Source organism: Oryctolagus cuniculus, chromosome 11 (genome assembly GCF_051225735.1).
Source record: "Oryctolagus cuniculus isolate XC-2025 breed Fujian yellow rabbit chromosome 11, ASM5122573v1, whole genome shotgun sequence".
In the NCBI taxonomy this organism is placed as follows: Eukaryota; Metazoa; Chordata; class Mammalia; order Lagomorpha; family Leporidae; genus Oryctolagus; species Oryctolagus cuniculus.
The window spans coordinates 55,582,792-55,594,536 of record NC_142877.1 but is presented as its reverse complement, the minus strand read 5'-3'; the positions used below and the strand labels follow the sequence as shown (position 1 = coordinate 55,594,536).

General features: G+C 60.3%; 1 protein-coding gene across 1 annotated transcript; it reads left to right on the top strand.

Annotated features, from left to right (window-relative positions):
- The first annotated feature begins 4,884 nt into the window (after positions 1–4,884).
- KRT84 (keratin 84) lies at positions 4,885–11,577 on the top strand. Its single transcript, XM_002711115.5, has 9 exons — positions 4,885–5,439; positions 6,488–6,696; positions 7,014–7,074; positions 7,599–7,694; positions 8,512–8,676; positions 8,770–8,895; positions 9,344–9,564; positions 9,976–10,007; positions 10,768–11,577. Exons 1-9 carry the CDS (start codon positions 4,948–4,950, stop codon positions 10,998–11,000), a joined length of 1,635 nt encoding a protein of 544 aa, XP_002711161.2. The 5' UTR covers positions 4,885–4,947; the 3' UTR covers positions 11,001–11,577.
- Positions 11,578–11,745: the final 168 nt, after the last annotated feature.

Sequence of the window (11,745 nt, the reverse complement as noted above, 5' to 3'; positions counted from 1 at the left end):
GGAGCAGAGTGTGTGCTGATACGAATCATAGCTCTGCAGGGCTGCTTAGAAACGCGAGAGTGTGGGGGTTAAGCCAGCTGCCGCCTGCAATGCCTGTGTCCCCTATCGGAGCACTGATTCCTGTCCCACTGCTCCGCTTCTGATCCAGCTCCCTGCAAATGCTCCTGGGAAGGCAGCAGAAGATGGCCCAGGTGCTTGGGTCCCTGCACCCATGTGGGGGACCCAGATGAGATCCTGGTTTCTGACTTTGCCCTGGCCCAGCCCCAGCTGCTGCAACCATTTGGGGAGTGAACCAGCAGATGGATAATCTCTCTCTCTCTCTCTTTCTCTGCTGTCACTCTGCTTTTCAAATAAATAAAAATAAACCTTTAAAAAACTAAACATATGGGGTTCTGGCCCAAGCCTACACCTCACAGAGACTCCAGACTTGGAACATGAAATTCCAGCAGCCAAGAGCAGAAGGCTTTGGGGCCAGAGCTGCATTTCCTGCCCAGGTCTCCGGAAGTGGCCCCGCCACCTCCCAGAGGATCTGACTCCTGGTGGCCAGCAGGATGGCCGGAGCCTTTCTCCTCCCAGGGGCCCTTCCCTCTCCCAAGACCCCTCCCCAGGGGCTCTCTGCCTCTGCCCTTCCACCCCCTCCCCAGCCCAACCACACCTGCAGCCCCAGTGCCCCTCCCCCCTCAATGGTGCAACCAACCACCTGTGACAACAGAGTGCCTTCGAGATGGGGGCTTGGGTTGGGGGCTGCAGCCTCAGAAATGCCCCCTGTGAGCAGGGGAAGGGAGCCGGAGTTGCCCCATGTGGTAGAGGAGAGAGGGCTGCCCCAGCTCCCCACACCCAGTGGGGGCTTGCAGAAGCCACCTGAGCTACATGCCCCCTAGGAGCAGCTGTAGCATTCTGGGTCAGTTGACAGCCAGAGCACCCGAGGGAAGGGGGAGGGAGGGGTGCTGCACTCCCTCGAGAAGCCAGGAGTGGCTGTCAGCCAGCGATGGGGCGGGGTGGGGCAGGCAAGGGTGGTCTCAGCCGCCTGGCCCACCCTGGTTCCCTCTGCAGGGGACCCCCCAGCTCTCTTGCCCGGCAGGTACAGGTCTTAGCATGAAACCTCCCCAGCCGATGTCTCCCTCCCGCACCCACTCATCCCCAAGCAGGACAGCCGCTCCCAGCAAAGCTTTCTCAGGGCCTGGGCTTCCCTTCTCATCCACTTCCCACACACACAGCCACAGCGTGCCCAGGATTCCTGAAACAAACCGAGCCCTGGGCCAGCCAGGACAGGGCCAGGACAGGGAAGCCCTCCCTCCCCAGCCCACAGATAGCGTCGGCATGAGCCAGGCGCCAGCAGGAACGAACGTCATGGAGGCCCTGGGGCTGGACACAGAGGCCCTGGGGCTGGACTCAGCCCACAGGAGCCGGGACTGCACCCCGGCTGACTGATGACGAAGGTGAGGAGTCACCAGGGCAACTCCCGCCACCTCCATCGGCCGCCCCCCTAAATAATGGCTGAAGGGTTGGAACAGCCAAGCCAAATAAGGCCTTGGAACTGTCAGGGCCGGTGGTGACAGCTCACCCTGGAACAGGGTTCTGCTTGACTGGCCCTGATCACCCCACTCCCTGGGCTGCATCGGGGGTGGAGAGTGACTCGGGGGATGGCGCAGCCTGGCTGATGGGGTAACCAACAGTGCCTCAGCCAGCCGCTGCGGTGGGCAGGAGGTGGGGTGTGGGGACAGCACGGGGGTGGACCACGCAGAAGCGAAGGGGAACAGGGGTGATCACACCTTTCACAGGAGGACTCTGAGGCTGGGAGAGGCTGGGAGCTCCCCCCAGCCCACTCCACCCCTGCCACAAGCCCGTGGTACCCCGGGAGGACTGGGCGGCGTCTGAGTCCCTGAGTCTGATGGCTGCGTTATTTAGAATGGCCAGTGTGTGAGCCGGCGCCATGGCTCAATAGGCTAATCCTCCGCCTGTGGCGCCGGCACCCCAGGTTCTAGTCCCGGTCGGGGCGCCAGATTCTGTCCCGGTTACTCCTCTTCCAGCCCAGCTCTCTGTTGTGGCCCAGGAGTGCAGTGGAGGATGGCCCAGGTCCTTAGGCCCTGCACCCGCATGGGAGACCAGGAGGAAGCACCTGGCTCCTGACTTCAGATCAGCGCGGCCATTGGAGGGTGAACCAATGGAAAAGGAAGACCTTTCTCTCTGTCTCTGTCTCTCTCTCACTGTCTACTCTGCCTGTCAAAAAAAAAAAAAAAAAAAAAAAAAAAAAAAAAAAAAGAATGGCCAGTGCGTGGTGAGCGAGAAGAACGCACCTGCTCAGCCTTGGTCACTTCCGATTTCTCTTCGGGCACCCAGAGCAGAGCCCTGCGCCCACCCTGCTCTCCTCTGTCCAAAGCCACCCTGCAGGAGGGTGGCAAGAACAGGACTCAGCCCAGGCCCCTCTGACACCAAAGTCTGTGTTCATGATTATGCTGCACCCCTCCCTCCTTCTGCCTGCAGAGGGGGGTCTTCTGCACCCCTTTCCGATCTCCTGGAACCCGGCGCCTGGATCCCAAGAGATCAAAGCTGGAGGGCAAAGTGGCCTGGCTCCCCTGGGCCTCCCAATTGTGGTCCATTTCAGAGCCTGGAGACTTCGCTTCCTGAAATCTATGCAAAACCGGATGTCCCGGCTCCCTGCTTCTTGTTCCTGTGTGGTGTCTGCATTCAGACAGCACGCATATCACCAGTCCCTTCTCTACCAAGCCCAGGCCACAGCCTGAGGACAGAACCCAACAGGGCTACCAGCTGGAGCTCAGGCTGCAGCCGGAGTGGGGAGGTGACAGCAGGTGACTCCAGGCGGAAGAGGACCTCAGACAGGGATACTTGCTAAGAGGCGATGGCAGTAGGGGAGAGGGACAGGGAGATCATGGGCCAGGGAGCTCTGAGCAGAGATGAGAAGGCGACATAGAAACCCACACCTGGAGAAGAGCATAGAACTAGCCATATAGGGATTTGGGGCAGGGAGTGGGGTGGGGGGACGGGAAGGAGGTTGAGTGGGGCAAGGCACACTCTGTAGGAGCGGGAGTGGGAGGGGCCGGGAAACAGCTGGCTGGGCCCCATGGGGCCAACCAGGCAGTAGTGGGCGTGGCAAGAAGTAGTTGGAACCTGGACATTTGCTGAAGGTAGGGTTTGCCGATGGGTCAGTTGTGGGACATGGAGGGTGACCCCAGAGTCATCGGCACGCAAGTGGAGCGGCGTGGTGTCTGGAAACCCAGAGAAGACCACAGCGAAGGGAAAGGGTGTGGCGAGCCACGTCATATACCGCTGAACAAGGACTTCCTTGTTACTGTCTTCTGCTTCTCCCAGGATGCACAGCTGATGACCGTGTCTCCAGAAAACAAGTTTGGGGTGCCGATCTGGCATCCAGATGGAGACGTGGATGAGCACCCGTGTGTGGGGGGCAGGGAAGGCCTGGGGGTGGGGTAGGGGGAAGCCAGGCCTTGGAGGTGACTGATGGATAGAGAATGCTTAAATCATGAGGTCCGTATGGTGTGACAAGGGCATGAACCTGTCGGCCTGGTCCTGCCCACGGGCATGCAGCCCCCTCCCAGTGCAATCCCACACAGCCCAGCGAGTCTCCAGAACAGAGACAAATGCAAGTTCCTCCCAAGCACAGGACAGGCGGGAGGAAGCACAGGTCACGCCCACAGCACCGGAGCCTGGTCTGGTCCGGAAACGGCTGCCCACTGACGACAGTGGACAATGCCGTGGCGGGAGGAAGCACAGGTCACGCCCACAGCACCGGAGCCTGGTCTGGTCCAGAAACGGCTGCCCACTGACGACAGTGGACAATGCCGTGGCGGGAGGAAGCACAGGTCACACCCACAGCACTGGAGCCTGGCTCTGGTCCGGGAACGGCTGCCCACTGACGACAGTGGACAATGCCGTGGCGAGAGGAAGCACAGGTCACACCCACAGCACCGGAGCCTGGTCTGGTCCAGAAACGGCTGCCCACTGACGACAGTGGACAATGCTGTGGGACTTTTCATTTCCTGTGCAGGTGCCTCCTGCTTGGTGTCTCTCTTCCACGAGAACGATGCTTTGACAATTCAGCGACCCTGCATGGGCAGGACCACCATTCAGCCCCATGGTGCCCCAGGGCAGTGGGCTCCGCATCACGTGATCAGCTTGTCCCACAGATAACACGGTAGCATAGCCTGGGTAGGCTTGGGCCTCAGATCACGCCCCAAAAGTGCTGAGTGGTGGAAGTCCTCGGGATGCACCTTGCTCCATCACCAGGGAGGGCAGGGGCATCTCTTTGGCCTCTGTACTCTCAGTACCAGGAGCCTCAAATCAGAGGGGTGTCTACACCAGCCCTGCTGAGCGTCACTCTAGATGCATCTCTTGTGTAAACAGCCAGAGCAGGTCTTGGAGGACAGAAAGTCTTTGTGTCTGTATCATTTCCCACCTGGAGCTGTGCAGATGTTGTCTCTGCACTGTACACACATCCCCTTCCTGTCCTTAGGGGGGCAGGTGCACGCCCCCACTGAGAGCATCTCACGGGAACTGTTACCGTCCCTAGCTTTCTGGTGGTTAGCAGTGAAAAAACCCCCATTGGGTTTATTGCCAAAGCCCATTTATGTCCCCATAATGGTAATTGCGGTGGACTTACAGGGAAAAAATAAGACTATAATGTTTATGTGTTTTTAATGTTTATAGCGTGGATGTTATAACTCTCATCCCCATGAGAATAGGTATGACCGGCATAGCTCATTGTTCTGGAAGTTAAGGCCCCGAGAGTTTCTGCTAACTACCCAAGCTCATAAATGCCTCTGAATGGCTTTTCTCGTTTTTATGGGGTCAACCCGCAGATCCCTGTACACATAAAAGGGGTGAGAGGGACCCACTTGCCCCAGAGGGACCTCCCAGCTCCAGCTCGCCCCACTACACAGCCAGTCTGTGGCTCTCTCCCAGGAAGCCGCCATGTCTTGCTGCTCCTACCCGGTCAGCACCTGCCGCCGTGTGGCCAACTTCAGCTCTTACTCGGCCGTGACAGTGCGGAACCTGAGCCACTTCCGGGCCAGCTCGGTCTCCTGCAGAAGTGGGCCCGGCTTCCGGGCAGGCTCTGGCAGTCAGAGCGTGAGCAACCTGGCGTCCCACACACCCCGGGTAGCAGCTGTGGGCCCTCGTGCCATCCACGCCAGAGCTGCCCTTGGTTTTGGCAACGGCAGCAGGGTGGGTCTGGGGTTCAGAGTCGGCAGTGACCTTGGCCATGGCTTTGGAGGCCATGGGTTTGGCTACCGAGTCGGAGGACTCAGAGGCCAGGCAGCTCCATCTATCACGGCCGTGACTGTTAACCAGAGCCTGCTGAGCCCCCTGAACCTGGAGATTGACCCCAGTGCCCAGCGGGTAAAGACGGATGAGAAGGAACAAATCAAGATTCTCAACAACAAGTTTGCCTCCTTCATCGACAAGGTACCCATCCTAGCTGTGAGTCTGGATCTGAGACAGGGAGAGGCGAGAGGCACTGGGGGGGGGGTGTCTTTTTTTATTATTTTTTTAAAGATTTATTTATTTATTTATTTGAAAGGCAGAGTTACAGACAGAGAGAATGAGAGGGAGAGAAAGAGAGAGAGGTCTTCCATCCGCAGGTTCACTCCCCAAATGGCTGAAATGATTGTGGCTGAGCCAGCCCAAAGCCAGGAGCCGGGAGCTTCTTCCAGGTCTCCCACATGGGTGCAGTGGCTCAAGGGCTCGGGGCATCTTCTACTGCTTTCCCAAGTCATAACAGAGAACTGGATCAGAAGTGGCGCAGCCAGGACTAGAACCGGTGCCCATATGTGATGCCACCGCCACAGGCCACAGCTTAGCCCGCTGCACCACAGTGCTGGCCCCATGGATGATTCTCCCTTAGAAAGAAACAGCCTGTGTCTGGGGCACGGACCTTGACCCCAGCTCCTTCAGGTGTCTTCCAAGGACCCCGCACTGGGCTTTCTGGCTTGCTCTGCTGCACAGTGGGATAGGCTGAGGCTCTGGCCAACTGCTGGGGGGAGGCGGGGGGAGAGCACCCCGCCCCATATGAGGGCCCCTGAAGGAACCAACACTTGCTACGTGATCCCTTAGGAACCAGAGGACCCCAGCCGGGGCTAGTGGCTGTGGGTGTCCTTTGTAAGGTTTCTAAGGCGTCTGAGTTTGGGTGGCTTTCTCTTTTCAGGCTCAGGAAAGTAGAGAAAAGAATTGAGTAATTTCTGCATTCTTAAAAAAAATACAAAAAATCTATACTCTCCACACTTTGCTTAGGGGGCGCAAGGGCAGCCGGTACCGAAGTGCTTTGGTGCAAAGCCTCCACATGTGCCTGGGCACCAGAGGAGTCGCAGGGCTGCCCTTCCAGCTTCTGCAGAGACAAAGGACAAAACACAGTCCCCAGGCGGTCGACAGGCACCGCGAGCCTCCGGAGTACTTGGTGAGATGCCGGGTGACCACGCCGTGATCAGTCGCCATCTCTCTGCCCCTGCGGGTTTAGGTACGGTTCCTGGAGCAGCAGAATAAGCTCCTGGAGACCAAGTGGAGCCTCCTGCAAGAGCAGAGATGTGCCAGCAGCAACCTGGAGCCTCTCCTTGAGAACCACATCAGCAGCCTGCGCAGGGAGCTGGACGGCCTCATCAGCGACCAGGCTCGGCTCCAGGCCGAGAGGAACCACACGCAGAACGTCCTGGAAGGCTTCAAGAGGAAGTGAGTGGTGTGTGCACTGCACAGGCCAAGGACAGGCCCCCGGCCAGCCCAGAGCCGCGGCCAGGCTCAGACGAGAGAGCAGCCGCAAAGACCTGGCTTGAACGTTGGTTACAGTGCCCAGCCTGGGAGCAGGAGTGGGGACGGCCCCCTGGGAAGGGGTGGAGGTGGGGGTGTGGGAGAGACACTTGTGTATGCAATCCTGGATGCAGCTGGGGGGTGGGGGTGCGGAGAGGCTTGAGAGGATCGCTGGGGGCATTGGGAGTGACCGGCTCTCCGATCAGTGTGAGAGCTCACCCTCTTCGCCCTGGCCACCCCAGGTATGAAGAGGAGGTGGGCTTCCGGGCCAATGCTGAGAACGAGTTCATAGCTCTGAAGAAGGTAAATGGAGGCAACAGGTGCCCAGCAACTTCCCAAGACAGACCAGGTCCTCAAGACCCGCCCCCCCACCCCACCCCACCCCACCCTACCCCACCCTACCCCACCCCACCCCACCCCACCCCACCCGCGCCCGGGAAAGCACCTGCTCGCTCGGCCACGGCGGGACCCCAAAGACCACACAGCAGGTTCCCCCCTGATGTGGCCTCGGATTATTTAGGATTGGGTCCCACGGGAGCATCTCGGACAAGGTGTCTTGGATTCTCTCGTTTTTCCTTGCCGCTAAATAAGCACCGGCCAGCGCCCAGCCGGCACAGGGGCAGTTCTCACACTGCAGGGGGCATAGGGAAGCAAATCCACAGAGCCTCACCCCCACCCGATGACGCCAGCACCATTCCCATCAGCCTGTTGTAGGGCCTGGCTCCCCGGGAACTGGCCTGCTCCCCGCACTCAGCTCCAGCGCCTCCCCTGCCTGCGGGGGAAAGCTGAGCAGAACATGGAGAGAGCGTGTCTTCTCTCTCACACAGACTGTGGACGCGGCTTTCCTGGGGAAGTCGGACCTGGAGGCCAACATGGATATCCTGACGCAGGAGCTGCACTTCCTAAGGGCGCTGTTTGCGGAGGTGAGGCCGACCTCCTCCAGCCCCCACCCGCCACCCCGCCCCCAGGAGCTGGGCTCTGAGCTGATGTGTTGCAAGCCATCCGCGTCCTGCATCTTCCCTCCCACTCAGATTGATGTATCCCCCGTGGCGAGGCGCCTGCCGGGCAGGAGCTAAGGGAGGCAGCTTCTCGGGGGCCTGACTCATGTCTGAGCAAACGCTTTTGTGGCCCAGCAAAAACAGCTGGGTTCTAGGAATGTCCCTTCCAAGGAATGTTCTAGAAACGTCCATCCTCCAAGAGGCACTAACAAATCCTCGTGTTTGACCTAATCACCCAGCTCCCTTCTGCTTTGTTCATGAGCTATTGGGTCTCTTATGGCCCTGGGCAGGGCTGACCTGCAGCCCCCAGGGACCAGGCTGCCAAGCCCTTGGCCTTGCCCGCAGTTCCCAGCCCTTGGTTCTATTAAGGACCTGGGATGCAGGTGTTAGTAGCTGATCATCTTCTAAAATCCGGCCAGTTTGCGGGGGGCCATAACCAGCACAACCACTCTGAGTGACCCCAAGAGGAGCTCCCGCCGGCCCCCATGAGATCCCTGGGATTTTGATGGGCTCCTAATTGAGGCAGCTGTTGGAGAAACAGCCCCACATATGGAACAAAGGTTCTGCAGGCAGGCGCGCACTCTCTCACTCGCTCGCTCTCGCTCTCTCTGCTCTCGGCTTGAGACCTCTCTCTGCTCTGAGCCAGTGAGTAGGCAATGTTCTTTGCCCCTGACTCCACAACCTGGGGCCCCTGTGCCGGACCCTGTCTGAGCCCCTCCGTGGTGCCGATTCTCCAACACAGGAGACCCAGCTGCTGCAGTCCCATGGCTCGGAGACCTCGGTGGTAGTGAAGATGGACAACAGCCGGGACCTGAATCTCGACGGCATCATCGCAGAAGTCAAGGCCCAATATGAGGAGGTGGCCAGGCGCAGTCGGGCGGATGCCGAGGCCTGGTACCACAACAAGGTGGGCAAGAGGAGGCAGCCTCTGGGAGGGGCCTGGTGCAGGTCGAGGGCCCCAATTTAGTGGGGGCCTGACATTTGTACTCTACCCCACCAGTACGAGGAGATGCGGATGACAGCTGGCCAGCACCGGGACAACCTGCGCGTCACTCGCAACGAGATCAACGACCTGAGCCGGCTGAAACAGAGGCTGAAGGCAGAAGTGGAGCACACCAAGGCACAGGTGTGCAAAGGAGGGCGAGGACCCGAGGGAGGACAGGCAGGGCCCCACGACTGCCAAGGTGAGGGCGACAGAAGCAGAGGAATGGTGGGATCAGTCTGGGAAGGCTTCCTGGAGGAAGCAAATATGGGGGGAGGGCCAGCTTCCCTTATAGGATAAGGCCTGTCTGGAGCTGACTCAGAGGGGAGGGGAGGCAGACAGAATAGGTTTGCTCTCCGGAACCCTAGGGTCTAGGGCAGCAGAAATTGGGCAGGGCAAAGTCGAGGGAAAATAGCAAAGCCATGCTCCGCTTCCCTGCCAGTCATGTCAAACTACAGGTCTCCGGGAAGCAGCCTCCAGGAGCTCCCTCCCAGGCGCCGCAGGAGGCTGTGTTCCCACCAACAGGGGGCAGCGTCTGTAGCGCCGCCACCCTGGGGGGTCTCCATGCACCTGCAAACTTCCCTCCCTACAGCGCGCCAGGCTAGAAGCCGCGGTGGCCGAGGCGGAGCAGCAGGGCGAGGCGGCCCTGAGCGACGCCGGCTGCAAGCTGGCCGAGCTGGAGGCCGCCCTGCAGCGGGCCAAGCAGGACCTGGCCCGGCAGCTGCGCGAGTACCATGAGCTCATGAACGCCAAACTGGGCCTGGACCTCGAGATCGCCACCTACCGGCGGCTGCTGGAAGGCGAGGAGAGCCGGTGAGCATACCCAGCTGGGCAGGGCAGGATGGGTGGGCTGCTGCCTGGAGGCGGCTGGCATGCTGGAGGGTGCCAGGCCAAGAAGGGTTGACCCGAGCCTCTCCCAGAGGGGGCAGTGCCTCTATGCCCTTGCCAGGGCTGCAGACTTGTACCTCTTAAATGCTGGTGCGTGCACTGGCTGGCCAGATCTGCAGGCGGTTTTTGCCTGGTTGGTTCCTTTGGTGCGATCAGCAATAAGAATACATTTCCTCAAGTGTTTCAACATGGTCATTTTGGGGTAGAGTGGAGGAATATGTCATTTTTCAAAGCTCGGTGGTCTTGGGTACAGCTAGGGGGTGCAACCACTGGGCCCTGGGCTACCCAAAAAGAAACCCTATTTGAAAGCGCTGAGTCCTCTCTCTCTCTCTGCAGGATCTGTGAAGGTGTCGGACCCGTGAACATATGTGAGTGACCTGAGGCGTTCCCTCTTCACACACTTCCGTAATTTCAGGGGCATTTCAGCTTGGGAGTCCATGGACTTCCACGATGGCCGGAATGACCACAGCTGTCAGGAGAGCAAGGACCCTCCGGCCCCTTAGCTGAGGTCCCAGGTCACGCCCAGAGCCTGCCTTCCCCAGAGAGAGGCGTGCACAAAGGTGCAAAGCTCACCACGTGGCAGAGTGCCCTGGGAGACAGCGTCCACTTGGGGACAGCAGACAACGAATGATCCTGCGACTCAGACTCGAGCAAGGCTGGGGTGGTGGGAAGGGGTCTGGTGAGAAGGCAGGACGTAAGGAGAGCGCCCTTAGATTCAGCCGGATTCAAGTTCCGGCATGGGGTGGGCGTGTCCGGCGCGGACCGGGGTGGGGCTGGGGTACAACAGATCGGAGCCTCCCGGAGGTCAGAGGGGACTGATGAGGAGCTCGTGCTGGGCCTGGGGCTTCCTGGACACAGCAGAGACAAGCCCGTGGCCTTTTGGGGGCTCCTGCCCCGGGCCGCACCGGCAATCAGGTTCACATAACCCAGCCCGCTTGGACTTGATGCGGGCGGCAGCCGCCGTGCAGCGACCCGCCAGCACTGGAGGGAATGGGCTGGGCGCTTCCGACAAGCTGAAAGTGGAGGTTTGCTCTGGGTGGAGGCCCGGTCTCTGAGCCCCCAGACAAGAGGCGGGACAGCAGGCACCACATCCTGGCATCAACCTACTTTTTGGTTTTTATCCCGCAGCCGTGAGCAGCTCCCGGGGCGGCCTGCTGTGCGGGCCTGAGTCCTCGGTGGCCAGCTCCACCCCCACCCGCGGCGGGGTCACCTTCTCAGGCAGCAGCGGTGTCCACACCACCACGGGCACGGCCTCTACCCCCAGCAGCCCCTGTCCCCTGGCCACAGAGGGCGGCTTTAGCAGCCACAGCTCCAGTGTCCGCTTTGCGTCCACCACCACCTCCCACCGGACCAAATACTAAGAGCCCAGACAGCCGCTGGCCAGAGAAGACCCAAGCCGTGGACTCAGTCGCCCCTTCTGCCAGGACGTGGCTGTCTCATCCGCAGCCGCAGCCGGCTGGCCTGCCCCTCCCCCCCTTGCTCGGGATCGCAGGATTCCAGTCTCGGGGGAGAAGGGGGACCAGTTCAGCACCTTAAAGAAAGCCTCAGGCTACCATCTGCATCTGTGGTTTCGGACCAGCCTGGAGGTGTGACCCAGCCCTGCATCTTTCTCTCTCCCTCCTCTTCCTCTCCCCGATTTCTAGCTCTTTCTTCTCCTCCTGACCCAGGAGGATCCACAGGTCCCGGAGCTCCAGAGACTGTTCTTCCCCCAGTAGCTGATGTCCTGGTTGCCTCTCTCTGGGTGTGCGAATCCACGGGGCGGGTGGTGTGGGGGGAGGGGGCAGGGGAGAGGGGGTCTGCAGGGCGGCCTGAGCCTCTGCCCGAGTTGGTCGGGGGAGGGTTTTCCTCTGCCGGCTGCTGTAGGCCTGGGGAGTGGAGCGTGGTGCCCCTGTGCGTTCCCGTGCTTGCAATAAACTTGCCCGGCCAGCTCTGTGACAGCCCCGGCCTCTCCTTGGACACCAGACAGCAACGCTAGACTGCCCCAGCCCCGTCTGCCACCACCGAGGCCTCGCCAAAAGCAGGGGTGGGGGCCCTGGGCACTGAGGAGGAGGGGCAAGCCTTCCCTGGCTCACAGCACTGCGGGTTCAGCCCCATGGCCCCCACCCT